Source organism: Monodon monoceros, unplaced genomic scaffold, assembly GCF_005190385.1.
Source record: "Monodon monoceros isolate NGI ecotype Baffin Bay Population unplaced genomic scaffold, NGI_Narwhal_1 Super_Scaffold_1, whole genome shotgun sequence".
Taxonomy (NCBI): Eukaryota; Metazoa; Chordata; class Mammalia; order Artiodactyla; family Monodontidae; genus Monodon; species Monodon monoceros.
This window is the reverse complement of record NW_021703765.1, coordinates 59483145-59510002: the sequence shown is the minus strand read 5'-3', so window position 1 is coordinate 59510002 and position 26858 is coordinate 59483145. Positions and strand designations below refer to the sequence as shown.

Genomic DNA, 26858 nt, shown 5'->3' with positions numbered 1-26858 from the left:
CACACACACACACACACACACAGGGTTTTGTGAACAGTTGTAACACCAGGGCTTTAAAAATGTGTTCATCAAGTGATTTTATTTTTGTTCTGATCGATCCCACCTTCAGATATTGAATTAGGCTGCCTTACTGCTCAGAGGATTCGCATGTTTGGTTTCAGTGGGTGAGTGTAGGCATCCTCTTTAGGGCTGCTGGTGTGCTGCATTTGTGTTCGATGCCAGGTGCCTCCTCATGGGCCTCACGCTCCACCATCACCTCTCTTCTTCATAGCTTCAACCTCTTTCTAATAACTCTCTTCCCTTATTATTCAGATGTGCTCCAATCTCTTCCGACCTCAACCCCCGTATCGTACTCCAGCTATCGCTTTGTCACCTACACAGACACAGGCATGTGCACGCACACACGCACACACACACACACACACACACACACACACACACACACACACACACAGAATCTTAGAAGCATGCACCACCCTGTCTCTCTCCACTCTCATCACCCACGCGTTCTTCAGCCGTGGTTCTACCCCAGCCTCCCCACTGAAACTTTTATTCTAAAGTACTGTGAGCTTTCTAGTTTTCTAATGCAATGAGGGACTTTCCATCGGTGTTTTTTCTTAGCCCTCTGTGACTTCCGACATTGTCAACCGTGCCTTCCTTCCCTAAGTCCACATTTTTCTTGATTTTGCTGTTACTTCTCTGGCTGATCACGCCTTTTCAGAACTTCTCTTCCTCAGTTGTCTTTGTCTTCAGGGCTCTGTCTCTGCCTCTGTCTCCCCCTCTTCTACTTGTGTGAATGGCCTCATTTTCTGTGAGTTCAGTTGCCATCTCTCTGCTTCTGACCCCAGATCTCATCTGCAGCCTACGTCTCTATTCTCGGCTACAGACCCACTTACGCACTTCTCTGTCTTGATGTGCTGTAGCCACCTCAGGCTCAAATTCCTTCCCCACAGTCCCTCAGTCCCAGCCCTAATCTGTTCTTTCTGCTTTATCCCCATGTTCATAAGGGCTACCACTAGCCGCACACTTGCTGCAGCTAGAAACTCAGACCTCTCTTCCCTCATTCAGCTCCCACATCTGGTTGGTGACTAAGTAATTATAATTCCATTTCCACAGTATATTTCAAATCTGTTCTCTGTTCATACTGGCTTGGTTCAGGCCTGGGTTATTACAGCAGCCTCTTAACTGGTCTCTATTCTGTTCCCACCTCCGTCCGACCCCCACACAGTATCCAGAGCAATCTTTGTGTGATGCAAGTCTGTCCTCCACTCCTGTCTTCAGTCGTGCTTCTCAGTTTTATGAAAAGTTAAAGTGCTTTAACGTTACCACACAAGGCCTTTTGTAGCCATTTTCCTACAAATTGTTTGTTTTGGTGACTCACTTGGCACCAACGTGCCCTGTTTTTAACAGTTTTCGAATGTCATTCCCGTTTGGAATAGGCTTCCTCTCTCTTTGACCGACTTCACTCAAAGTCCTCCTCCCCCAAATACCATCTAAACAACCACTTCCCAGGGGTGTTATCCTCACACAGGAGAGGAGGTCATGGAGCTGGTGACTCCCACTAAATCCAGGTGGACCTGGGAATAGGTATTTTTTCAAAGTTCCTGAGGTGATGCTGATATACCTTTCTTGATTGAGAGTCCTTAGATCATTTCTATACAGAGTCCTGTACAGTTGTTGGCTTGGTTCAGAAAACGTGTATTGAAAACCAGCTGCATGTCCGCCATTGTGCTGTGCCTGAGAGGACCGTGAGTCCACACGCCCTGCCTGCCAACAACATACGTGCAGTGTGGGGTGGGGTGTATGTGTGTGTACGTGCCTGCTGTGCTTTGTGTGTCAGGAGATGGCACAGTGCTGGTGGAGCCGAGAAGAGGCACTCAGCTCTGCTTAAGGAGTTAGGGGCGGCTTTTAAGATAATTTTTTTTTTTTTACTTTATTAAAATAGTCTATTTTAAACCAGCAGTTATTTTTCATATAAAGAATTTCTAAACATCCATACAGGAAATAAACATAGATAATACTGAGTGCAAAGCAGACAATGACATGTTTGCAAGCAATCAAAAGGAATTGTTTTTCGTTTGTTTGTTTTTAATTCAGAGTCACAGATCTTTCTAGATTTTGATTCATCAAGTCTGGAAATGTATTTTTAAACAAACTCCTTACGTGATTCTTATATGCCCAGCTTGAAACTACATTTGAAGGTATGAATATGAGGTACATATTCAAAGAGGGGTATTTTGTGGGGTGTTTTTTTTCCTCTAATATTTATTTATTTATTTATTTTGGCTGTGCCGGGTCTTAGTTGCCGCTCACGGGATCTTCGTTATGGTGTGTGGGCTTCTTAGCTGTGGCATGCATGCAGGATCTAGTTCCCTGACCAGGGATTGAACCCGGGCCCCCTGCATTGGGAGCTCAAGAGTCTTACCCTCTGGATAGCCAGGCAGGTCCCAAAGAGGGGTATTTTGAAATAGAAAGAATTTTAAGAAGTCTACAGTCTTTGTATAATTGCCAGGCAGGTCCCAAAGAGGGGTATTTTGAAATAGAAAGAATTTTAAGAAGTCTACAGTCTTTGTATAATTGCCATGACTGAAAAGATGCCTTATTTGTCTCACTTAACCATGAGGTAATTGTAGAAGAGATTGGCCAGAAGGTGGTTGGTTGAGAAAAGAAAGGTTGTAGTCATCACTTTGAGAATTGTATTTGTACTGTTAGAGACAGCTGCCAGAGTTTGAAATATTCCTTACTATATTTGCTTTGCATGTAGAAATCCCAGTTTACTATTTGATCTAAAAGGAGGTGAAAGAGTAGTTTTTTGTTTTGTTTTGTTTTTGTGGTAAAAACACATACCATAAATTACCCTTTTAACAGTTTTTAGGTGTCCATCACGGTGTTGTTGGCTGTATGCACAATTGTTGTATGACAGCTCTTGTCATCTTGTGTGACTGAAACCCTACCCCCTCCCCTAGCCCCTGGCAGTCACCATTCTCCTTCCTCTTTCTCAGAGTCTGATCACTTCGGGTGCCTCATAGAAATGGAATCATATAGTGTTTCTTTTGTGATTGGCTTATTTCACATAGCATAATGCCCTCAAGGTTCATCCATCAGTGTTTAAAGTAACACATGGACTTCTGATTCCAGTAATGTGGCAGGTTAGATAGTCCATAGTTTCTTACTGCCACAAAACAAGAAGATTCTCAATAAACACACTTTTTAAATAAATTGCTAGGTGGGGAGGAAGTAAGGAAGACATGCAGGCTTTCTGTGCTCCCTACCTCCTAAAAAAAGATCTCAGCAAATGGCAGAGCTACTCTGAATACACATGGCAGTATCAGCTGTGACATTTGTATTCACCTAATAAAATAGTCTCAAGGTGTATAAGGCAAAAATAAATAGAATTACAGAAATAAATTGACAATTCTATATTCACAGACTTTTTTTCATTTATTTAGTTAATTTATTTTTATTTTTGGCTGTGTTGTGTCTTCGTTGCTGTGCGTGGGCTTTCTCTAGATGCAGCGAGCGGGGGCTGCTCTTCGTTGCAGTGTGCAGGCTTCTTAATGCGGTGGCTTCTCTTGTTGCGGAGCAGAGGCTCTAGGCGCGCGGGCTTCAGTAGTTGTGGTGCGTGGGCTCAGTAGTTGTGACTCGTGGACTCTAGAGCGCAGGTTCAGTAGTTGGGGTGCACAGGCTTAGTTTCTCCGCGGCATGTGGGATCTTCCTGGACCAGGGCTCGAACCTGAGTCCCCTACATTGGCAGGCGGTTTCTTAACCACTGGGCCACCAGGGAAGCCCGTTCACAGACTTCTTAAGGCAAAATATTAGTAAAGAAGTAGAAGATTTGGACCACACAGTTAAGATTTATTTAATAAGAAAAATATATAAGATGTTATATATAGAACCTATTCTCCAACAATTAGAGAATTCACATTCTTCTAGGACTTACATGGAATATTTGTAATTGACTAGGCTGTGGAAGTAACTCTTAAAACAGTTTAAGAATTACTGTCTTACAGGCCATGTTCTTTGACCGTAATGCAATTAAATTATAGATTATTAATAAAAATATAAAAATTCCTATAAATTTGGAGGTTTAAAGATTTCTAAATGATTCATGGGTCAAGAAGAAATCATAATGGAAACTTAAAAGTGAACAATAGGTAAAATTCTACTTATCAGAACTTGCATAAAGCAGCAAAAAGAGTACTGCAAAAAAATACGCTGTCTTAAATGTTTGTATTAAAACAAAAGGCTGAAAATTAAAGTGCTAAGTGTCTAACCCAATTTAGAGTAAAAGTAACAGAATAAAACCGCCCCCCCCCAAAAAAGCAGAAAGGAAATAATACAAAAATAAAAGAAGAATAGAAATCAAAGGACCAGACAAAACCAAATTATTAGTTCCTTGATAAGACTAATAAACTGGCATGATTGAGCAAGAAAAATAAAACAAACATAGAAACCAGAGAGACAGGGACTTCCCTGGTGGTCCAGTGGCTAAGACTCCATGCTCCCAATGCAGGGGGCCCGGGTTCAATCCCTGGTCAGAGAACTAGATCCCGCATGCCTCAACTAAAAAGATTCCACATGCCTCAACTAAAAAATCCCACATTCCGCAACAAAGATCCTGCATGCCACAACTAAGACCCAGCGCAGCTAAATAAATAAACAAACACATACATACATACATACAGTAAATATTTAAAAACAAAACAGAAACCCCAGAAATACAGAGACAGGTGCATATAAACAGCATTAGGAGAAAAAAGGGAAACATCAATACAGATGTAAAAGGAATTAAAAAGCTAGAGTACTGCAAACAATTATGGCAATAAATGTGATCAGTTAGAAGAAATGGAACAGACTCTTGGAAAAATAGAATTTACCAACACAGATTAAAGGAGAAGTAGAGTCTAAGTAGACCTGTGACAGCTAAATAAATTAATTAAAAAAATGTTTCCACTAAGAAAACACTGGGACTAGATGCTTTAACAGGTGTGTCTTTTTAAAATAAATTTATTTATTTATTTTATTTATTTTTGACTGCGTTGGGTCTTTGTTGCTGCGCGGCGCTTTCTGTAAGTTGCGTTGCGGCAAGCGGGGGCTGCTGTCCATTGCGGTGCATGGGCTTCTCATTGCAGTGGCTTCTCTTGTTGCAGAGCACAGGCTCTTAGGCGCTCAGGCTTCAGTAGTTGTGGTCCACGGGCTTAGTTGCTCTGCAGCGTGTGGGATCTTCCTGGACCAGGGCTCGAACCCGTGTCCCCTGCACTGGCAGGCGGATTCTTAACCACTGCACCATCAGGGAAGTCCCAACAGGTGTGTCTTAATAATAATAAAAACTCTCCCCGAGAACAGAAAAAGAGAATACTCCTCAATTCCTTTTGTGAGGCTATTAGATAATTTGGACATCCAAACCAGAAAAGTTTAGTGAGAGGAATAAAAGTTACAGGCGTATCTACGTCATGAATGTAGATGTAAAAATCCTAAAGAAAGGTTAGAAAACTGAATACAGTAGTGTCTGTATTAAGTTTATTTTAGCAATGTAAGGGTGGCTTAGAATTAGACAGTCTTATAAATGTAATTAACCTTAGTAACAAGGCAAAGGAGAAAAAGCCATATGAATATCTCGATAGATGCAAAAAGATTATTTAAAGTCAGTTCTTGCTCCTGATTAAAAACAAATAACGTATTAAACTAGAAACAGAAGGAAACTTCTGTAACTAACATGAGAGGACACCTACAGTCACATCACTCTTAATGATAATGTGTTACAAACATTCTTAAAACTCGAGGAGAAGGCAAGGGTGCCCACAAGTACCACTTCCCTTGACATTGTACTTTGGGTCCCAGACACTACAGTAAGAGAAGAATAAGAAACGAAGGCATAAGGATTGGAAACTGCTGCTGTCTAACTAACCCCCTCAGACCCTAACAGTCACTCGCCATGTCTGGAATTGGGAGGCTGACTGGACGCACGCGGGTCTTGCTCACCATCTCCCAGGCAGCATGGCTCAGGTGGTGGCCGGGCTGGGTCGCCTGGACACTCACCCAGTGGTAAACCGTCAGTTGCAACACCTGCACATGGCATCTCCACGTGACCTGGAATTCCTCACTGGTAGCCCCTGAGTTGCAGGAGTGAGCATCCTTGGAGTCTAGCCGGGAGGGGAGCTGCACTGCCTGTGTCACCTCTCCTTTGAAGTCACACATCACCTGCACCACATTCTGTTCATTAGGGCGAGGTACCATGTCATCCGGGTTCAAGAGGGGAGAGTTGTCACAAAGAACTGTGGGCATGTTTCAAAACCACTACAGTTATGAATTATGTGGTTTTTTTCTTCATAGATAATCCAGAAAATTCACAGACAAGTAATTAATAAACATTTTGATAGTCTCAGAATTACAAGACAATAGACTTTCAATTTATGAAAACAGATTTTTATACATGACAAGAATGTGTTTGTCATCTTTCTTGCTAAGCACACTTAGATAAAAACTATTGTATAATAGTAATCAGAATAAGTATAGATATAACTTAAATGTTATGGTAACTGTTCTGTAAATATTTGCTAACACTCTTCCTCATCACATCTAAAGTTTAAAAATAAAGAGTGGGACTTCCTAGTGCCTGCCAGTGCAGGGGACATGGGTTCGAGCCCTGGTTCAGGAAGATCCCACATGCCACAGAGCAGCTAAGTTCATGTGCCACAACTACTGAGCCCGTGTGCCACAACTACTGGAGCCTGAGTGCCACAACTCCTGGACCCCATGTGCCTAGAGCCCGTGCTCCGCAACAAGAGAAGCCACTGCAATGAGAAGCCCATGCACTGCAAGGAAGAATAGCCTCCGCTCACCGCAACTAGAGAAGGTCCTCGCATAGCAATGAAGACCCAACGCAGCCGTAAATAAATAAATAAACTGATTAATTAATTAATTAAAATTTTTAAAATCATTAAAAAAATAAAAATAAAGACTAAATGCACTTATTCTTAAAATCCATTGTGTAGACAGCTCTTTTACTTAAAAGTTTTCTCATTAACTGTTAGGATTTTGACCTTTGGTTCTATCTCCGTTTTTAGTTTTTGGTGAAGAGTTCTTAACATGATATCAAAAGCACAATCCATAAAAGAAAAAATATCAACAAATTGGACTAAACCAAAATTTAAAACTTTTGCTTTGTGAAAGACCCCGTTAGTAGGATGGAGAGACGAGGACAGAGTGGGAGAAAATATTTATAAACCACAAAGAACTCATATCTAGAATATATACAGAACTTTGAATATACAGCAGTAAAAATCCCAAACAGTCCAGTTCAGAAATGGGCAGAAGATGATGAACGTAGATGGCACATAAGCACACGAAAAACATCACTAACCATTAGGGAAAAGCAAATTAAAACCATGGTGGTGAGTGATTGTGACACACATACTAGAGGAGTTGAAATGACAGGGCTGCAGACTCCAAGGACGTGGAGAAGCTGGATCTCCTATGCAGCGGGGAGGACGGAGGACGGTGGATGGTGCGGCCGATCTGGAACGTGGTGTGGCAGCTTCTTGATTACCTTATATGACGCAGCCGCTGCACTACTGGACATTTATCTCCGAGAATTGCAATCTTATGTCCACACAGAAATGTGAACATGGGTGTTCAGAGCAGCTTTGTTTGTAAGAGCTCCAAATTGGAAACGACCCAAGTGTCCATCAGTGGGTAAGTGGTCAACACACCGTGATTCTTTTGTTCCTGCCGTGGGAAGCTCCCCGTGCCCTGCAGCAGCTTGGGTGGGCCCCAGAGGACTCCCACTGAGCAGAGTCCAGTCTCAAGGTTACCTCCTGCGTGATTCCATTTATACAGCGTTCTGGGAATGGTGCCGCCGTTACGGGAGAGGGCAGATGACTGGGTCAGGACGGGGTCGGGGAAGAGAGACTCTGAAGGGGGCACAGAGGAGCTTGTGGTGGCGGGTGCATGAGTTTGCACACGCGATAAAGCCGCTCCACACGAGTGATGCCTGCAAAAGAGGAGACGGGGATCAGGTCTGAGGGTTATTCCAGTGTCTTTCCAGGTTTCTGGATTTCACGGCCTTCCTGAATCGGGACCTGGGTAGGGCACTGTGCGAGGCGGGGGTGGGATGCGGTGAACTTGTCAGGGTCCCTGGCCATGCCGATGGCTGAGGCCTGGGCGCTGAGCGGGCTGGAGCCTCGTCACGGCAGGCCCCACCTGTAGCCACTGCGTCACGTGGACAGCTCTGGTGTTGGAGCTGCGCCGGGGCTGCAGGGAGAGCCCTTAAGTCAGTGAGGAAGCCGGGCACATCCTCCAGGACCATCCATTGTACTCAGAACGGGCATTGGGGGAAGGAGTGGTTGATATATTAAAATACAGATACATAGCAAAGTAGAATTTTTAAGTTTCTGTAAATTTTTAAGATAAAATAGGACTTTTTGAGGAGTTCTGTACTTGACACGTTTAGGGTATAAATGAGGGTCAGTCAGTAGAAATAGTGGAGAAGGACGAGTGTAGTCTGGCTGTTTCCTCTTAACGGATGAGAAAGAAGCCCAGGAGACCAGTGCTGGGTTTCGGGTCCTGGGCCCGCACCTCCGGGGGCCGCCCTGCTCCGTGCAGGTCATAGCGGCTTCTTCGGCCATGGGGGCCAATGGAGCCAGAGCAGACCCCGGGGCCACACCCACGCCCCTTCACCTCCCTCACTGTTCTCTCTCATCTGGCCACATGATTCCAGTTGCCTCTACTAAAAAGTCCTGAAGCTTTCTGAGCTCTTGTTTTTTGCTGAATTACTTTACTCCTCAAGTCAGTTGTAGTTTCATCTCCTGTTGACGTTTAGAGTGTTTTAATAGTGACATGTCATTCTAAAAAAATTCTACCACAGCTTAACAGTTTGAATATGAACATTTTCTGGAATTCATTGTATAAACAATGCTTGGCCACTTGCTAGCCTAAATTGTTATGACACCGTGCTGGTAGGTGCTACGAGAAAACGGAAGTAGAAGCCTCTATTCTCTGATAGTTGGATTTAGGAGTTGAGACTAATGAATCAGTACAGGATCTCTCAACTCTGAACCTAAGTTTCAGGCGCTTCTCTTCCCTTTGTTCACGGGGCTTGTGCCGCAGTCGCCATCCCCAGACGTGAGGCACGTACCCATCACAAAGCCTTCACTCTTCTCTGTGCGTGGCACACTCTTGACGCAAATATTCATGTGGCTGACCTCCTTTAAGTCTTTGCTTCAGTGTCACTGTCACAGTGAGGCCCAACCTGACCACCTGTTTAGAATTGCAACCTGCCCCCCTTCCCAGCACAGCTGCCCTTTACTCTGCTCTTTTTTCCCATAGGGTTTATTACTGTATAACATGTAATAAAAATACTTAATTATTTTGCTTATTGCTGTCTCCCTTTGCGAGAAGGTAAGCTCCCCAGGAGTGTGGATGGGTTCCAGGGGCCTGGGTTTGTGGATGAAAGGGAAATACCACCATTCGTCCCCCAACCCCCTCTCCCTTCCTTTCTCCTAGAAGGAGAGATCTGAGCTTCAAGGAAAGTGGTGAGCTGCTCACTGATTGTGTGAGACCAAAGCGTTTTGTGTCTTGTTTTTTAATTAATTAATTAATTTATTTATTTTTGGCTGCATTGGGTCTTCATTGCTGCAAGTGGGCTTTCTCTAGTTGGCGGCGAGCAGGGGCTACTCTTTGTTGTGGTGCATGGGCTTCTCATTGTGGTGGCTTCTCTTATTGCAGAGTACAGGCTCTAGGTGCACGGCCTTCAGTAGTTGTGGCTCGTGGGCTCTAGAGCACGGGCTCAGTAGCTGTGGCTCGCGGGCTCAGTAGTTGTGGCTCGCGGGCTCTAGTGCACAGGCTCAGTAGTTGTGGTGCACCGGCTTAGTTGCTCCACGGCATGTGGGATCTTTCCGGACCAGGGCTCAAACCTGTGTCCCCTGCATTGGCTGGCAGATTCTTAACCACTGCGCCACCAGGGAAGTCCCATGTCTTGTTTTATAGATGTTGTCGAAGAGGAAAGGTGTCCGTGTTCAAGCGACAGTGGTGACTTTTACCCGTTTTGTAAGGACACCTCCCAGTCTTTCCATCTCAGAGACTCTGGGGTGGGTTCAAGGTGCCCTTTTCAGTTTGGGGATGTGCGGAGGCAGAATTTAACCAGTTAACACTGTCCTGTCAAGTTTAGGAACTTGGAATCATGATGGATTCAGAGAGGTGGATATGTGCAGGCAGCTGGCCCCTCGTTTGGAGGAGGCTGAGCCCGCTTGTGTGCTCCACACAGCATTGTTGGTGGCCGGTCCATGCGGCTGTGCCACGGGCCCCGATGGATGGGACCGCCCGAGTGTCAGCCCGTCCTCGTTCCAGCCTGTCCTCTGTCCGCTGTTTGTTCTTTCCTCGAAGCTCAGGTGCTCGTGCGGAGTTGCCAGAACCTCTCCTCCTCCTGGTCCTTCTAGGCAGCCCCTGTGCTCCTCTTCCTGCTGCTCCTCTTGCTGGAAGCCCCCTCCCCTCCTCTTACCCTGGCCTGCTCCCACCATACTCAGCGTAGCATGGTACGGCACTAGGACTTATTTCCTGATAGGATTTTTTTTCTTTTAAAAAGCTTGAAACAAATAATGTCTTATCTCTCTGTCCTGGTTGCCTGGCTCCTGGCATGTATGTGTTGACCAGGTGTGGAAGGTGGTCAGTTTAAAGAGCACATCGTCTGGTGGGCGGGATGTGCAGGAGGGGGGCTTCCATCAGAGAAGGGAAGTCCTGGGCCAGGCCTTCAAGAGGTGAGGTGTGTGTGCAGAGATGGAGGCGGAAGTCATCCCTGAGGCAAAGAGCAGGGTGGGCGGCGATGCCGGGGAGGATCTGGGGCGTCTCTGGGCCTCTGCTGCTGCTTCTCTAGGGTGCAATCGAGGCTGATGACTTGACTGGCCCGAGTGTCAGCAAAACGTGCACAACACGACTCAGGGTATGAGGGGTGAGGGTGGAGAGCAGCGAGCACCTGACACGTCCCAGGAGTGAAAAGTCCTGCACAGCCGTTGTGGTTGGTTATGTCGTCAGAAAAGGAACCGTTCAGCTCATATGGTTTTACTTTGCTGAGGAGACAGCTGAGATGCTGACCCTCTGCACGATGGCTTGTTTCTTCTCCACTAACATGGCCATGTCAATGCTGACGGGGTTTTAGCCCTAGCTTTGCTTTTGGCTCATTGCTTGATTTATGAGAGAAAATTCGTGTTATTTGTGTCTCCAGTATCTACTTGTAGAATTAAAGAGAGTTGACACATCTGTCAGATGCTTACATTCTTGGCTGGGAAGCGCCACATGGTGTGGAAATCAGTGCCGAACGCTTACTGTCCCCCATTGAGAATGGAGCCTGAAGCAGGAAGTCTGTTAAAGCTGTGCTGATAGTCAGTCTTCTGCCCAGTTTCTGTTCATTGTTCTTGATCTCTGTCTCGGCATAAATGTGAGCCCTTCCTGTTTGACCTGGAAGACTTTCCATAAGGAGATGTCTTTACAATAATGAAAAAACGTGAAACTGGGGGGGTGGGGGGTGGGGGGGGAAAAAGCTCATTGTGACAGTATTGAAAGAGGAAGCTAATCTGTGTTGTCAGCTCAGGCCACAGCTAGAGTCAGTCATTTCTTGACAGATGAAGCCATTTCTCAGAAAACAGGCTGTTTGCGGGTGGGAGGTGCGGGGACTCATGGTTGGAAGTTTGCCTAATCCAGCTCATTGCCACAGTCCATGGGGTGTGCATTTCTTCCCTCACCCCGATGATGCCACTGTGGAGAAAAGTATGCATTCTTGATCGTCCTGCTGGTGGTGTTATTAGATGTTGAGAAATCAGATTTCCTGTGAGGTGTGGTTTGGTTGCTTTTGTGGCCTCTCCTGCAATACAGTTTGAATCATCTTCATTTTCTCCCTTTGCTGCATCCTTTAAAAGATAAGGAAGAGGGGGATAACCATACACTTAGAATGATGATAAAGTGCTGATGGCCCCGATGTTGTGGGACTCTGATCTGGTAGTCTCATTTCAGAGATTCTTAGGCAGGATCAACTGCTTTGGGGAGAGGAGAAAGCTTGTAACTTCCTGGGTTTTTTTCTAACTCAGAAGTCGAAGTTTGGTTTGGAGTGAACTGTTCACAGGTTTGGGGCTGACCAGTCGTGACGGGCAGGGAGAGGAGACACTTGACCTCAAGTGTTAAGGGGACCCATGTCACCCTCACAGATATTTCAGACCAGACAGTAAGTGGTTCTTCATCGGAAAAGAGGCTTTGTCTCTCTTTGTTATCATTGCCAGAGAATGTAAATCATTAAGTCACAATTACTCATAAAAAGGCTTTGATAGTTTCACTTCCTGAAATGTTTATACTTAACTTGGTAGATAGTGTTAAAGTGATATGTTTTATTTAACACAAGAAACTCTTACGTTTTTTACTCTACACAGATTCTCTTCTGAATCAAAAAGTTACATGCTTTGCATTTTTTATTAATCTTCTTAATGGAACAGAAGAATTAAAATGATGTTAGATGTAGCTGCAAGTTGAAAAATATCAGCCCTGAGGAGAAAACATAGGTTCAGCCAACACTTGTAGCCAGTTCTAAATAGCTAGACTTTTCCCAAGGGTTACCTTCCTATTGGGGGGTGCCTTTCAGGTAACGCCCTGCTCCCCTACTGGTCAGCACTCGGGCTCCAGGGAACGGATCTGGGGGTGTGTGATTCATGTTTTTAATGAGCTGGAGTGACACCAGGTATAGATGTTAACACTGGAGAGAAAATAACAGTGAACCCAGTTCAAAGTCCTGAAGGCAGGGTATCAGATACCCTTAAAACACCCCTGAGGTCTTTCTCCAGGCTTATGGAAGGGTCTGGATGACTTGCCGGATAACTGAATTCCCAGCGCCCTGTAGGGGAACCTTCCCAGTGCCTATGGATTCTTGCTTCTTTTGCCAAATTGCTTTTTTCACTTGTGCAATAGATATGATTAGTCTCCGGGGTTTCTGTTCTTTCTGTGATTACAGCATGAGGAAATACGTTCCTTTGGTATTATATGTTGGCGGAACTTGAATTTTAGGGATTGTGTAGCGTTCTAAAAGCATGCATTATTCTTCTGATAAGTGTTATCTAGGAGGTGTATGGTCTTTATTTTGTTAATTATGTAGCTGACTTCTTTACTCTCTCACATAACAGTTAAAGAGTGATCAAACTGTTAAAAAAAAAATGACTGTTAAAAAAAAAAGTGACTGTTGACATCATCTTTCCGAGAACACTAGTATAAGTGATTTACTATAACAAGACCTTCGCTTTTCCTGTTTGTACATGACGTGTAATATTTACAGAGGTCTTGGGCTCAATCCAGCAGAAACATCTCACATAAATTGATGTGTGGAACTAAAGCCATTTAACATTTTCTTTCACATGGAGGTAATGTGAACAGTTTTTTTATTTTAAAAGTGGGAGAGAGAATGGTTGTTTGGTATTGCCTTGAGGGGAGCAGTTTACAATAGAACGTTTTCTCTAGTTAGACATCAAACATGCATGTAGGTTATAATTCGGTCATATGTCTCTGCCTGTCATATATTTAGAATTCTGAGTTAACACTAGTTCTGTTATTATACGTGTGCTTCCTCTCGCAGTGTCTTGTTTCTCTTCTCTTCCCTCCAAAATGATATAGGTAAAGTTTTGTGCTCCACGTATTTAAATTAGCATCAATTCTAAATCTGTGAGATTTTCACTTTAAAAAACTAGTATATCTAAAATGTTATAACACAGTCTAAGTAATGAAGTATCTTTAGTTGTCTTTTAAAGAATTGGAATATTCCAAGTGTGTTAAATATAGTTTAGCACTTGATCTAATTATATAATTAAGTGCTAAAAATTATTTATATATAGTTGAATGCACATCTGTTGAATGAAGAAAATGAAATGTAGTTATTGTGGGGATCTGGTCTTATTTATTTGAGGCCATTGTTGTTTTTTGTTGTTTTTTTTTTTTGCGGTACGCTGGCCTCTCACTGTTGGGGCCTCTCCCGTTGCGGAGCACAGGCTCTGGACGCGCAGGCTCAGCGGCCATGGCTCACGGGCCTAGCCGCTCTGCGGCATGTGGGATCTTCCTGGACTGGGGCACGAACCCACGTCCTGTGCATCGTCAGGCGGACTCTCAACCACTGTGCCGCCAGGGAAGCCCAAGGCCATTGTTTTTTGTAGGTAGACTTATTAGTTCTTAGGCATCAAGAAGCTTAACCATCCTTTTACTTTTAGGAAGATAGATGCTTTATTTCTTTTACTATGTTTTACTCTTTGGTCAATTTTTCTAGTTAAACAACAGCTAAGCTGCCACTAACAGAAGCACTTCCTTCTAACACACAGTAACAAACAAAAGGATTTCATCTTTGTACTTTCTTTTAAAAAAAGTGAGTAATTTGGGGGACTTCCCTGGGGGTCCAGTGGTAAAGATCCGCTTTACAATGCAGGGCACGCAGGTTCGATCCCTGGTCAAGCAACTAAGATCCTACATGCTGCGAGGCAACTAAGCCCATGCACCACAACTACTGAGCTCGCGTGCGTCAACTAGAGAGCCTGTGTGCCGCAAACTACAGAGCCCATGTACCCTGGAGCCTGCGTGCCACAACTAGAGAGAAGCCCGTGCACTGCAATGAAAGATCCTGCATGCCTCAACAAAGATCCTGCGTGCCGCAACTAAGACCTGATGCAGCCAAAAATAATAATCTTTTTAAAAAATAGTAAAAAGGGGAGTAATTTGGGATTTGACTCTACTGGGGTGCCAATTTATTTTTCTTTGTCTCTTCTATCATTTTATAAATATCCAGAAAATTAATATTAAAATAAAAAAGAAATGCAAGTGTGAAATGACGGTATGATTTGTCATGCTCTGTTTCAGATGATCACAGTCGTGTTAAACTGCAAAATGCTGAAAATGATTATATTAATGCCAGCTTAGTTGACATAGAAGAGGCGCAGAGGAGTTACATCTTAACACAGGCAAGTGGTGTGATGTGCAGCCGATGCCTGACCGCCATTCTTGTGATTGGTCTTCTTTAAAACACCAGCAAGAAGTGTGTCCTGACTTCTTTTGGAGATGAAATGCTATTTCAGTTTTTTCTGTTGTTATGTAATGAATGGTGTTATAATGTTTTGCAGCTGTGTATATTTCAGATAAAAGTAATCTTCAGTGTTACACGTTCTCTGAAAGAAAGTTGTTCATGAAATTTGGCTAGGCCGGTTCTCTTCTGGCCAGTTGTCCTCCTTGCTTTATATTGAATATTTGGTACAAAGCCTTGGTTTGTTGATGCTTTGTTACCTTCTGCTTCTCTTTACATCACTTGAATCAGAACGAGAGGCCCTTTGAAAGCTCTTCTCTGCCCCGCCCTGGCGTGTATTTTCAGAGTGTGGACAGGCCTTGGATGTCAGGGCAGGTGAGGGTGTGAGCCAGGTGCCCAGACAACCAACAGGGCGGCCCAAGAGCCTGCTGCCCCTTTGGGCCCCTGCCCGATTGCATCTCAGCACACCGGCCACACCCATGTTCCAGCAGCACTTTTCTTCCACTCTGAGATAGCAGAAATGATTTTGGTTTATCCACACCAGCTACCCTTTGTTTATCAAATAATAGATTTAATTAACAGTGCTCTCATTTCCCTCAGTTAATGAATTTTAAATATTCAAAAGATAAGCTGTATTATTCAGTATCTTGCAGTCACCTGTAATGGAGCATAATCTGAAAAAATATATGTATGTAACTGAATCACTTTGCTGTACACGTGTAACTAACACAGTATTGTAAATCAGCTATACTTAAATTTTTAAAAAGATAAGCTGTATATTTATAATGTTTGAGATTTTTAAAGAACCCATTTCAGATCAGAATAACCTGTTACTGAAAGTGAAAACCGTTGAAAATGGTAAGAAGATATTCAAATTAATGTAACTATGAACTGTTAGACTATCTCTAATTCACAGGAAACAAGAATTAATTACTCTTTTTTTTTGGGGGGGTGGTACGTGGGCCTCTCACTGTTGTGGCCTCTCCCATTGCGGAGCACAGGCTCCAGACGCGCAGGCTCAGCGGCCATGGCTCACGGGCCCAGCCGCTCCGCGGCATGTGGGATCCTCCCAGACCAGTGCACGAACCCGTGTCCCCTGCATCGGCAGGCAGACTCTCAACCACTGCGCCACCAGGGAAGCCCTAATCACTCTTTTTTACTTGAAGTAAAGCAGCTCCTGTAAATCAAAAAGAAAAAGAGAAACAGTTCATGAAAAAAACTGGCAAAGAACATAAATTCACAGTTCAAAGAAAAGAAATAAAGATAGACAATATACATATGAAGAGATGCTCAACTTTTCTAGTAATTAGGGAATATAAATTTAAACCAGCAATCGGTTACCACTTTTCTCCTGTCAGATCAGCAGAGATTTAAAAGTTTATAATACTCAGGGGTCTAATACGTAAAGACATAAAGATACATGTGAGGATGTTTGTTACAACTTCATTTTAATAGCATAGGGCCAGAAATAGTAGAATTGAAGCAGTCTGCAAGGGGCTGGCTAAATAAATTATACACGTGCTCTTCTTACTGATTATTTCTGGAAATTAGGAAAAAAGAGAGACTTTAATTTCCCATTTTCTGTAATATTTGAAGTATTATGTGCATTCGTGTTTTTAATAAACTCATTTTTAGAGTTAAAAACATTTACTTTCTATTTGAAAAAACCATAATGATAAAAAACAGAAAAGAATAATTACCCTAGATTCCTTATCACACCCTTTCTTTCTCTCTTTTTTTCAAGTCTTTTTTTATCCATTCCTCTTTCTCATCTTTAGTCTCTAAAAATGCAGTTGTTTCTCAAGATTCTGACTTAGGTTTTTTCCTCTGTCCAGTCTACACTCATCACTTCAACTCCCTGGGACCACATTTTGAACCTTTGTATCTTAAGAAAGAGGGTAAACTCTGGATTCATAGTATCTGTATTTGAATCCCAGTCTGGCTGCTTCGTTGGATGTTCATTCATCCAGCAAAGCTTTGAGTACCTACTTTGTGGCAGCATCGTTTGAATAAAACAGCCATTCATAAAACTGCCATTATGGGGGCTTCCCTGGTGGCGCAGTGGTTGAGAGTCCGCCTGCCGATGCAGGGGATGTGGGTTCGTGTCCCGGTCCAGGAAGATCCCACATGCTGCGGGGCAGCTGGGCCCGTGAGCCATGGCCGCTGAGCCTGCGCGTCCGGAGCCTGCGCTCCACAATGGGAGAAGCCAGAAGAGTGAGAGGCCCGCGTACTGCAAAAAAGAAAAAAAAAAAAAAAAAGTGCCATTATGAACTTCACATCCTAGTGGGAAGTAAAATTAACAGCTAGCAGCTAGCAATCTTTTTAAATTAATTAATTAATATATATATTTATTTTTGGCTGTGTTGGGTCTTTGTTGCTGCACGTGGGCTTTCTCTAGTTGCAGGGAGAGGGGGCTACTCTTCGTTGCAGTGTGCAGGCTTCTCATTGTGGTGGCTTCTCTTGTTGCTGAGCATGGGCTCTAGGCACGCGGGCTTCAGTAGTTTTGGCACATGGGCTCAGTAGTTGTGGCTCACGGGCTCTAGAGCGCAGGCTCAGTAGTTGTGACGCACGAGCTTAGTTGCTTCATGGCATGTGGGATCTTCCCGGACCAGGGCTCGAGCCCGTGTTCCCTGCATTGGCAGGCGGATTCTTAATTACTGTGCCACCAGGGAAGTCCCCGAGCTAGCAATCTTTTATTTATTATTTTATTGAACTATAGTTGATTTACCGTACTGTGTTAGTTTCAGGCGTACAAAAAGTGATTCAGTTATATACACACACATACATCTATATCTCTTCTTTTTCAGATTCTTTGCTGTTGTAGGTTATTACAAGTTACTGAATATAGTTCCCTGAGCTACACAGTAAATCCTGTTATTTTATAGATGGTAGTGTGTATTTGTGAATCCCAAACTCCTAATTTATCCCTTCTCCCCTTTCCCCTTTGGTAACCGTAAGTATGTTTTCTGTCTGTGAGTCTGTTTCTGTTTTAATAATTTCTTTTGTATCATATTTTAGATTCCACATGTAAGTGATATCATATAGTATTTGTCTTTGTCTGAATTACTTAGAATGATAATCTCTAGGTCCATCCATGTTGCTGCAAATGGAATTATTTCATCATTTTTTATGGCTGAGCAGTATTCCATTGTATATGTGTACCACATCTGCTTTATCCGTTCATCTGTAGATGGACACTTAGATGTCTTCCATGCCTTGGCTGTTGTAAATAGTAACAGCTAGCAGTTTTTAACACTGTTCTATATTTTATGTTTTGTATAATTTAAGCCTCAGGATAACCCTCTGTGGTAAATACTATTGTTATCCTTATGTTAACAAGAGGAATCACCTAAAAAGACAAAGGAACTTCAAATAACTTTACCAAGGCCATGCAACAAGTGGAATGAGGCCAGGATGTGAAGCTACACGGTCTCCATAGACTGCATGGTTCTGCTCTTAATTATTCAGATCTGCTGTCTTGAAACTACTGTGTGACCTTGGACACATTACTTATTCCCCAAGCCTGTACTGTCGTCCCTTGGTATCTGGGGGGGGTTTGCCTCCAGGATCCTCTGCAGATGCCAGAACCCATGGGTGCTCAAGTGCATAGTTGTCCTTCTTTGTCCTTGGGATTCCACATATACAGATTCCACCAATCATGGATCATGTATTAAGTTTGCCATCTGAGGTTGGTTGATTCTGCAGATGCGGAACCCATGGATAAGAGGGCCAACTGTATATTTATTGAAAAAAATCTGCCTATATGTGGACCCCTGCAGTTCAAACCCGTGTTGTTCAAGAGTCAAGTGTGTACCTATATTATTGATATATATCTCTATTATCTATAGAACAATGCTGATAAAAACTCATATAGTGCCTGGTACTGTGGTGAGTAGTCCCTGGAGTATTTATTGTGGCATTTGTTACTGCTTTTTATTGGTAGTAGTAATGATAGTAATAACCCTTTTATAAAACATTATAAATCTCATCACGTAAAAGAAAATGCCTGACTCATACCCTAGTGATCTCATTTAAACCTCCTGTCCATGTTGGAGAGCTTTTTTGTGTCCTGACAGAGTTCCACCCCTGCCTCCACCCCCTGCCTTATATTTTTCAACATCCATATGGGTGTTTTTACCCACGTGACCAATTGATGTCACAAATTCTGCATTTTCTATGTCGAACTCTTTCTTTTTTTTCTTTTTTTTTAAACCATGCCAGCCCCCTTCCTATTTTTCTCATATGGGTTAAAGCTGTCCTCCTCATGTGTCCTTTGTTCTGCTTTCCTTTGTTCTGCTGCCCTGCCCTTCTTCAGAGCTCTCTTGAATTTTATCTGCACCAAAGTGGTAGCTTCTTAACTTATTTCCTTGTCACCAGTCCGTCCTCCCTAATCCATCTTTAACAATTCCACTAGAATTATTTTTTGTGACATACGAATCTGGTCGTATCCCTTTACTCCTTAAAGAAGAGTTTGGTGACTATTTCTTGGATTCGAGACCCTCCTGTTCTGCAGGTGCAGTTTCCTACCACGTACCTCCATGTTGCCCTCAGCAATCTAACTGTCTTTTCCCAGATGTCTCCTAAACTTGCACATGCCTTGCCTTATGCTGGGAATGGATCCTGATTCCCTACCCTTCCTTCCCCCATGTCAGTGCCCTCCTCATTTTTAAGGCTCTGCACCACTATCCTTCCTACTCCTGCAGACCTGATGGTTTACCCCTTACTGTTGTGGTGCTTGATGTGTTTCCGTTCCTTGCCTCTGTCGTAAGCTCTTTGACATCTGAGACTGCTTTTGCCTTTGTATCTAGTACGTTAGAACAGAGAACACGCACAGAAAATATTTCAAAAGACAGAGAAAACCAAAGATGCTAAGTGTTTATTAAAACTGCAGTTGTTCTCATTGTCCTTTGTTGCTTATTATTTTTGTCATCTTTTCCCTCTGAGTTTTATGAAAACTAAAAACGTATGTATCAGTCCCTTGGTATAGATCTCCATTTTGCACAAGAAAAATAGGTAGTATTGCTGGTAAGTGGAAGGGCTGAGAAACCCTCTCCCATTTCAGAACCACAAACAGAATGTGCGTGTGTATGTGTGTGTGTGTGTGTGTGTGTCTGTCTGTCTGTCTGTGTGCACGCATGCGCACATGTGCGTGAACACACTAAGGAGCAACTTCGTTGGTGAACTGATCTGTCCATTTTTTTAGACAAAAGAAACAGCATTCATTTTACTGGGGTTCTTCTCATTGCTGTTTTTACCTTCACACTGTTTGGTTTTGGAAGCAACTCAAGCATTGGATAACATGCACCGAAGGAGGGGAACAGTCCCTCAAACCTGAGGGTGCAGCTCCTCAGGATTCCCAATCCCTTTCTAGCATTTGTATAACTTAGAGCTTAGAGTTTATTAGTTCAAATAATATTTACCCAACACCCACTACACACCAGGGATACAACTGCCCTAAAGCTGCTTTCAGTGTAACACCACTTGAATTGCCTTGTTTTCAATGTGGAGCTGAAGCTCTAGTCAGACCTGGCCTCTCAGTGTCCTGTGAGGTGAATGCTTGTTGAGTTACTGGAGGTACAGTCAAACCTCGTTCATGTTAATCTTTACTCACTTAAAATAGTTAAAGTTTGGGCATGGCCTTCTCATCTCTTGTTTGCCCTTTATTCTACCCTGTGCTACCGATTAATCAAAATATGAAGGTAATTGGAAATTCATAATATGATTTGATATTTTTTCCCCATGGCAGTATTGTGATATGCACCGTTACCCCTTTTAACTCTGCTCTTGAGGTTACACATTCTCTGGTTTTGTAGATTAACAGTTTCATAGTGGTTCAGGTGCTTTGAAATTTCCGCTTTTTCTGGAATTCTCTTTGTAGCTAACTTGGGTTGGTTGCAGGCCAGTGCTGGCGCAGACTTCCTCCTTTGCAGGGCTGCCCTCATCATGGAAGGCAGGGCCTCTCTTTCTGCGGCAGAGACTGGAGGGGACAGAAATCGCCTTTGCCTGCCTCCTTTACAGCTAGAATACAACCCGTAGAACTTGGCGCCTGTGATTTTGACCCTGGTTTGCTTACAGGTTGTGCATGAGTACTACAGCCACCTTAGGATGGCAGTACCAGCAAAGCAGGTGATGTTAGTGACAGGTTGGGAGTACTGTCCCAAGCACACTCCTCTTTGGACAAAATCTTGTCTTGACGTTTGTTCCTACCCAAGCCTGGTTCTCCAGCCCTCAACTCTGAAAGTCACCTGAGAGCCTGAAAAATTTTCTTTTCTGCCTAAGTAAATAAAAGTCAGTTTTGATCATTGATAATCAGTAATCCTAACTAGCACAGACCTGTTTTTAGTTCAAGTGGATTTAAAGTCTTGATTTACTCTTTATGATCCGATACACTGTTCTCAGACGAGAAGCTTCCCTGAAGGAGTTTCCTCGGACCCTTACTCTGTCCCCTTTCTCTTACCCACTTTTCCTTCTCTGTTCTTACAGGGTCCACTTCCTAATACAGGTTGTCATTTCTGGCTCATGGTTTGGCAGCAAAAGACCAAAGCAGTTGTCATGCTAAACCGAATTGTGGAGAAAGAATCGGTGAGTAATACTTGATATTTACAACTTAGTGTACTGCCTGTGATTGTTAACTTATAAATATTTTCTTATTTCTTTTGGGATATTCATTCATTAGTTTTGGCCTTTAATTGCTAAAGGCTAGTGGTCAGGGTGATTCTGACCAGAAGAGCTAATGTATCCTTTTCCTTTTTTACCTTAAATATTTAAATAACAATTGCGGACCACTACCCTCCAAGATATAAGTATAATGGAGCCAGTATTGGCTAGTAGTGGTATTTAGATCTTTGGAATCTGTAGGCTTTATCACAATCTTTACAATTTATTATTATCAAAATCTTGGAAATTTTATAAAAGATTAAAGTGACAGGTTTCTAAAACCTTTATAAATTACCGTTGGCTCTTAGGTCACAAGGCAGTAAGTATGGAAATGTATAAATTTATTGACATTTGAAGTGCAGTGTAAACCCAGTGCTAATTAGTGGTGTGACGTTGGGTAAGTCTTTCAGCTTCTGTGGCTTTAGGGTCCTCTTCTGTCAAACATGCAAATTGGAAAGTATTGTCTGTCAGGTCTCTTTCAGCCCTGAGGTCTTAGACTACTCTGCTTTTCAGGTTCCTGATTCTTCCTTTTTAAAAAAAAAAAAAAAAGATTTAATTTTATTTATTTTTGGCTGCATTGAGTCTTCGTTGCTGCGCACGAGCTTTCTCTAGTCGAGTGGGGGCTTCTCTTGTTGTGGAGCATGGGCTCTAGCCATGCGAGCTCAGTAGTTGTGGCACATGGGCTCAGTAGTTGTGGCACATGGGCTCTAGAACGCAGGCTCAGTAGTTGTGGCACATGGGCCTAGTTACTCCGCAGCATGCGGGATCTTCCCAGACCAGGGATCGAACCCGTGTCCCCTGCACTGGCAGGCGGATTCCTATCCACTGCACCACCAGGGAAATCCCTCTTCCTTTTTTCTAAATTAATAGTTGCCAGTTTTCAATGGTCGTGAAGGTTTTTCTAGTCTGTTTCAGATCTGAAGTGGCGTTAACGTACCGGAGTATCCAGCAATGTCAGCGTAGTCGTTTACAGTGGTTTTCGTGCTTCAAGTGATGGGGGCTCTATCAGTTGGGACATTTTGAGCAGTGTTGCCAACTAGAGGATTATAAGTTTCATTCCTCATTCTGCAGTATAATTAGTATAATAAAAAGATAAGACAGGGCTTCCCTGGTGGCGCAGTGGTTGAGAGTCCGCCTGCCAATGCAGGGGACACGGGTTCGTGCCACGGTCCGGGAAGATCCCACATGCCTTGGAGCGGCTAGGCCCATGAGCCATGGCCGCTGAGCCTGCGCGTCCGGAGCCTGTGCTCTGCAGCGGGAGAGGCCGCAACAGTGAGAGGCCCGCATACTGCAAAAAAAAAAAAAAAAAAAAAAAAAAAAACTGCCACCAGAAATCAGAAATCATATTTACGGTGGTTGGATCTAGAGTCAGGTTTAATTGTCTGGGGGAAGGTCACCTTGTGGGTGGGGGCATAATGTTTGTCAGCGTAATGATGGTGGCAGCTGTTGCTGGTCGGTGTTTAGCTCCTTAATTAGGGGATATAAAATAGTGATATTCCAGGAGCTCTTGTTGGAATACTTCTATTAAAAAAAAAAACACACAACCTCCCACTCTTGTTACTTGGCCACTTTTATTTATTATTTTTTTAATTAATTAATTTATTTATTTATTTATGGATGCGTTGGGTCTTCATTGCTGTTCACAGGCTTTAGTTGCAGCGAGTGGGGGCTATGCTTCTTTGCGGTGTGCAGGCTTCTCACTGCAGTGGCTTCTCCCGTTGCAGAGCACGGGCTCCAGGCACGCGGGCTTCAGCAGTTGTGGCACGCAGGCTCAGTAGTTGTAGCTCGCAGTCTCCAGAGCGCAGGCTCAGCAGCTGTGGCGCACAGGCCTAGTTGCTCCACGGCATGTGGGATCCTCCCAAACCAGGGCTCGAACCCGCATCCCCTGTGTTGGCAGGCAGACTCCCAGCCACTGTGCCACCGGGGAAGCCCCTTGGCCACTTTTTTTTTTTTTTTTTTGCGGTACGTGGGCCTCTCACTGTTGCGGCCTCTCCCGTTGCGGAGCACAGGCTCCGGACGCGCAGGCTCAGCGGCCATGGCTCACGGGCCCAGCCGCTCCGCGGCATGTGGGATCTTCCCGGACCGGGGCACGAACCCGTGTCCCCTGCATTGGCAGGCGGACTCTCAACCACTGCGCCACCAGGGAAGCCCCCCTTGGCCACTTTTAAATAGGAAAAGCAGTTTTCAAAAGAAGTTGATTCCCTAGTGTCCTCAACATGTGACCACTTAGGTTTTCTTGGTGTGGGGGCAGGGCGGGAGGGCATCAGGTACTGTGAAGTCACGGATTCAAACATCCTTGATTCATTTCACTCCATGGCAGTTATTTTCCTTATTTGTAGTCAGATTGCCCCTTCACTGGCCAGCAGGAAGCTCTTCAAGTTGGGCCCTGAGTTCTTTTACACAGACCCAAGAGTCTTCATAGCTACTTGTTGTCTGGAATGACTCCATATTGCAGGCTCATCTTAAACTCTTGTGTAAGAATCAGCCATTTCTTTAAGGGGCCTTAATTTCTTTCAGTGGGCAGTGGTATTTCAGGGTCACAACAAAAATAGGGATGTTTGTTGCCACTGGGTTGGTCTTTTCAGTGAACAGAGCTAAGGAAAAATATTTTTTTGTGTTAAGATAACACAGCGCTAGTGTTCATACTGATATTTCTGATTCAAATTTAGGCCTATAGGGGTTGGCCCAACCCTTTCTATCCTTTATATCTGTTACAGTGTTTTCCATACCATGAATTCTGGTTCTCAAAGGCACTAGTGATATCAAATATCTTATAGAGACTCTTTTACTTTGTCTGATATTGCACACAGAAAATAGTCATAATAACAAAATCAACTCCATCACCAAAATAACTACTGAAAAAAAGTTTAAAATGTTTTGTTTTTCCCATTCTCTGTTTTTTTTAAAGTTGTACTTTATGTACATTGTCAGAGTTTATAGCACATTATACTCTGTCCCTTATGCCCCTTTTGTGTAAGTCTATATGTTGAGGTGTCTCTCCAGTCATTTTGTCTGTAGCTTATACTCCAGAGGATCCTGAGGAAGGACTCATGGGCACCATAGTCCCTGATGTCTTATGTGCCAATGACAGTTCATCTGCTGGCTCAGTGCTTAACAGTCAGTTTGGCAGAATATAAAATCTTTGGCTCATATTTGCTTTTCTTTGAACAACTTAAATGTATTACTCCATTTTCTTCTGGCATTACAAATTACTGTAAAAGTCAAATGGACATCTTTATTTCCTTTATTAGTCACTTATTCTTTTTACCTAGGTTACCCAAAGGATTTTTTTCCTTCAAATCCCAATAATTTTACCAAAATATTTCTGTGTTGGTCATTCTGGGTCAGTTTGTCCAGGGGCATAGAGTACTTTTTCAGTATGTGATTTCAGACATTTTTTCTTTCTTTAAGAAAAATTTATTGAATTATACTTGTTGACATTTATTCTGTTCCCTTGCTTGCTTTGGTGTTCTTTTCTTGGGTCCTCCTATTATACATGTGTTAGATTTTCTTGCGTATTTTTTATGGTTGTCACATTTTCTCTAATCCTATTTGTCTCTCTCTTCATTTCTTTTTTTATTTTAAAAATGTCCTCCTTTTTCTCTTAAGGCATCATCTGTTGTGTTTAGTCACATCTCTTTTCCTTAGTTTAATTAATTAGTCTTTGTTTATGAAATGTGTTCTGTTATTTCTGAATCTTTTTTCTTTTCTGTCACCTCATTTCTAAGTTGTTCAAATTCTAATTTATGCTCTTTCACTTCTTGTGCCATTTTTTAAATGTCTTTAAGCTGACCTTTTGAAGTGTCAGCTCATAGTATTCATTGGTTTTGGAAGCATTTTTATTGTTTGTTATTTGTAGCTATTTGTGATTTCGAAAAGGAGAAATGGCCATATTTTACAAGGATGTTTTTCTGGTGTTTTTTCCTAATGAAATGACTCTAGCTCACCTGACCTCAGCCTGCTGGCCTCATAATTTGGCTTTTGGGAAGATGTTTTTATTGTCACAAATACAAATTCCATGTCAATAGTTCTGCCAAAAGGTAACAACTCTAGGTAAAGGGAGCTTATCTTCTAATTCTTTCCCCAACTTAATTTTAGTAAATAGGTATACAATGTTATTTCTAGATACGTAGTAGTATTTAGTAGCAGATTAATGGGTATTTATGGAAAATACTTGTAAAATAAAGCCTTTTCAATACTGTTTGAAGATAAGATTCTTGTAAGAGTTTGATATTTATAGAAAAATAGTGTGAATGCCAGTATGATGTTAAAATATACATTACCCTGCTTTAGAAATGACAAAGTGATTTTCATTTTATGAACATGATATCTGTTTATGGGGGTTTTTTTAGTGTATAAGTTAGAGGAACATTTTACAAACCTGTTTTTGTAAGATGTCAATCTTTTTTTTTTTTTTTTTTTAAGATGCAATCTTATTAAAATACATTAAACATCAAACGTAGTGCGACTGTTCGTAGATTTGGGTACTTGAAAAATATATAGCGTGTGTGTGGTTTGTTTTCCTTTCCAGCTTTTTATGGTTTCATTATGTCTATAAACTAAAAAAAGTCATATGCATTAACCTAAATTCTTAAATTTAGGTTAAATGTGCACAGTACTGGCCGACAAAGGATGACCGAGAGATGCTGTTTAAGGAAACAGGCTTCAGTGTGAAGTTCCTGTCGGAAGACGTGAAGTCCTATTATACAGTCCATCTGCTGCAGTTAGGAAACACCAATGTAAGACTTTTCATGCCCAAACTATGGGGCTTTATATGATGATTTTAAGGATTATTCTTTGTTCTTAGATATGAAGTTTGGGGCAGCCCATTCATTTCAATAATAACCTATAATAGTGTACAGCCATAACCTTTTCCTTATAGATTTTGTTCCTATATGTGGTAGCTCTCTGAGGACTCTCAAGAAACCCTAGAAACTAAGAATTTTAAAATTCAGGGAAATATTTGAGGATTCAGAATAACTTACTAAAATTAGTCGGGGATTAAGAGAGAGGACTTTAGAATCAGGCCAACCTGGATTCACATCCAGCTCTGCTACTTAGTGTACCTACTCCCAGACCTCCTGAAGTCTGTCCTCATCTGTCGGAGATGGTGGTGCCTCCCTCTCAGGGCCGTTGTGGGGTCGGGTGAGGGTGTGTGTGCAGAGGCACTAAC

At 42.8% G+C, this 26858-nt stretch overlaps 1 protein-coding gene across 4 annotated transcripts in view; it reads left to right on the top strand.

Annotated features, from left to right (window-relative positions):
- Positions 1-26858, top strand: part of PTPN2 (protein tyrosine phosphatase non-receptor type 2) — a 77837-nt gene that overhangs the window by 27407 nt on the left and 23572 nt on the right. For all 4 annotated transcript variants that reach the window (XM_029221729.1, XM_029221737.1, XM_029221743.1 and 1 more), the window contains exons 3-5: positions 14869-14969; positions 21512-21610; positions 26287-26424. In XM_029221729.1, coding sequence (XP_029077562.1) covers positions 14869-14969; positions 21512-21610; positions 26287-26424 — 338 coding nt within the window. The remainder of the gene's footprint in view (positions 1-14868; positions 14970-21511; positions 21611-26286; positions 26425-26858) is intronic.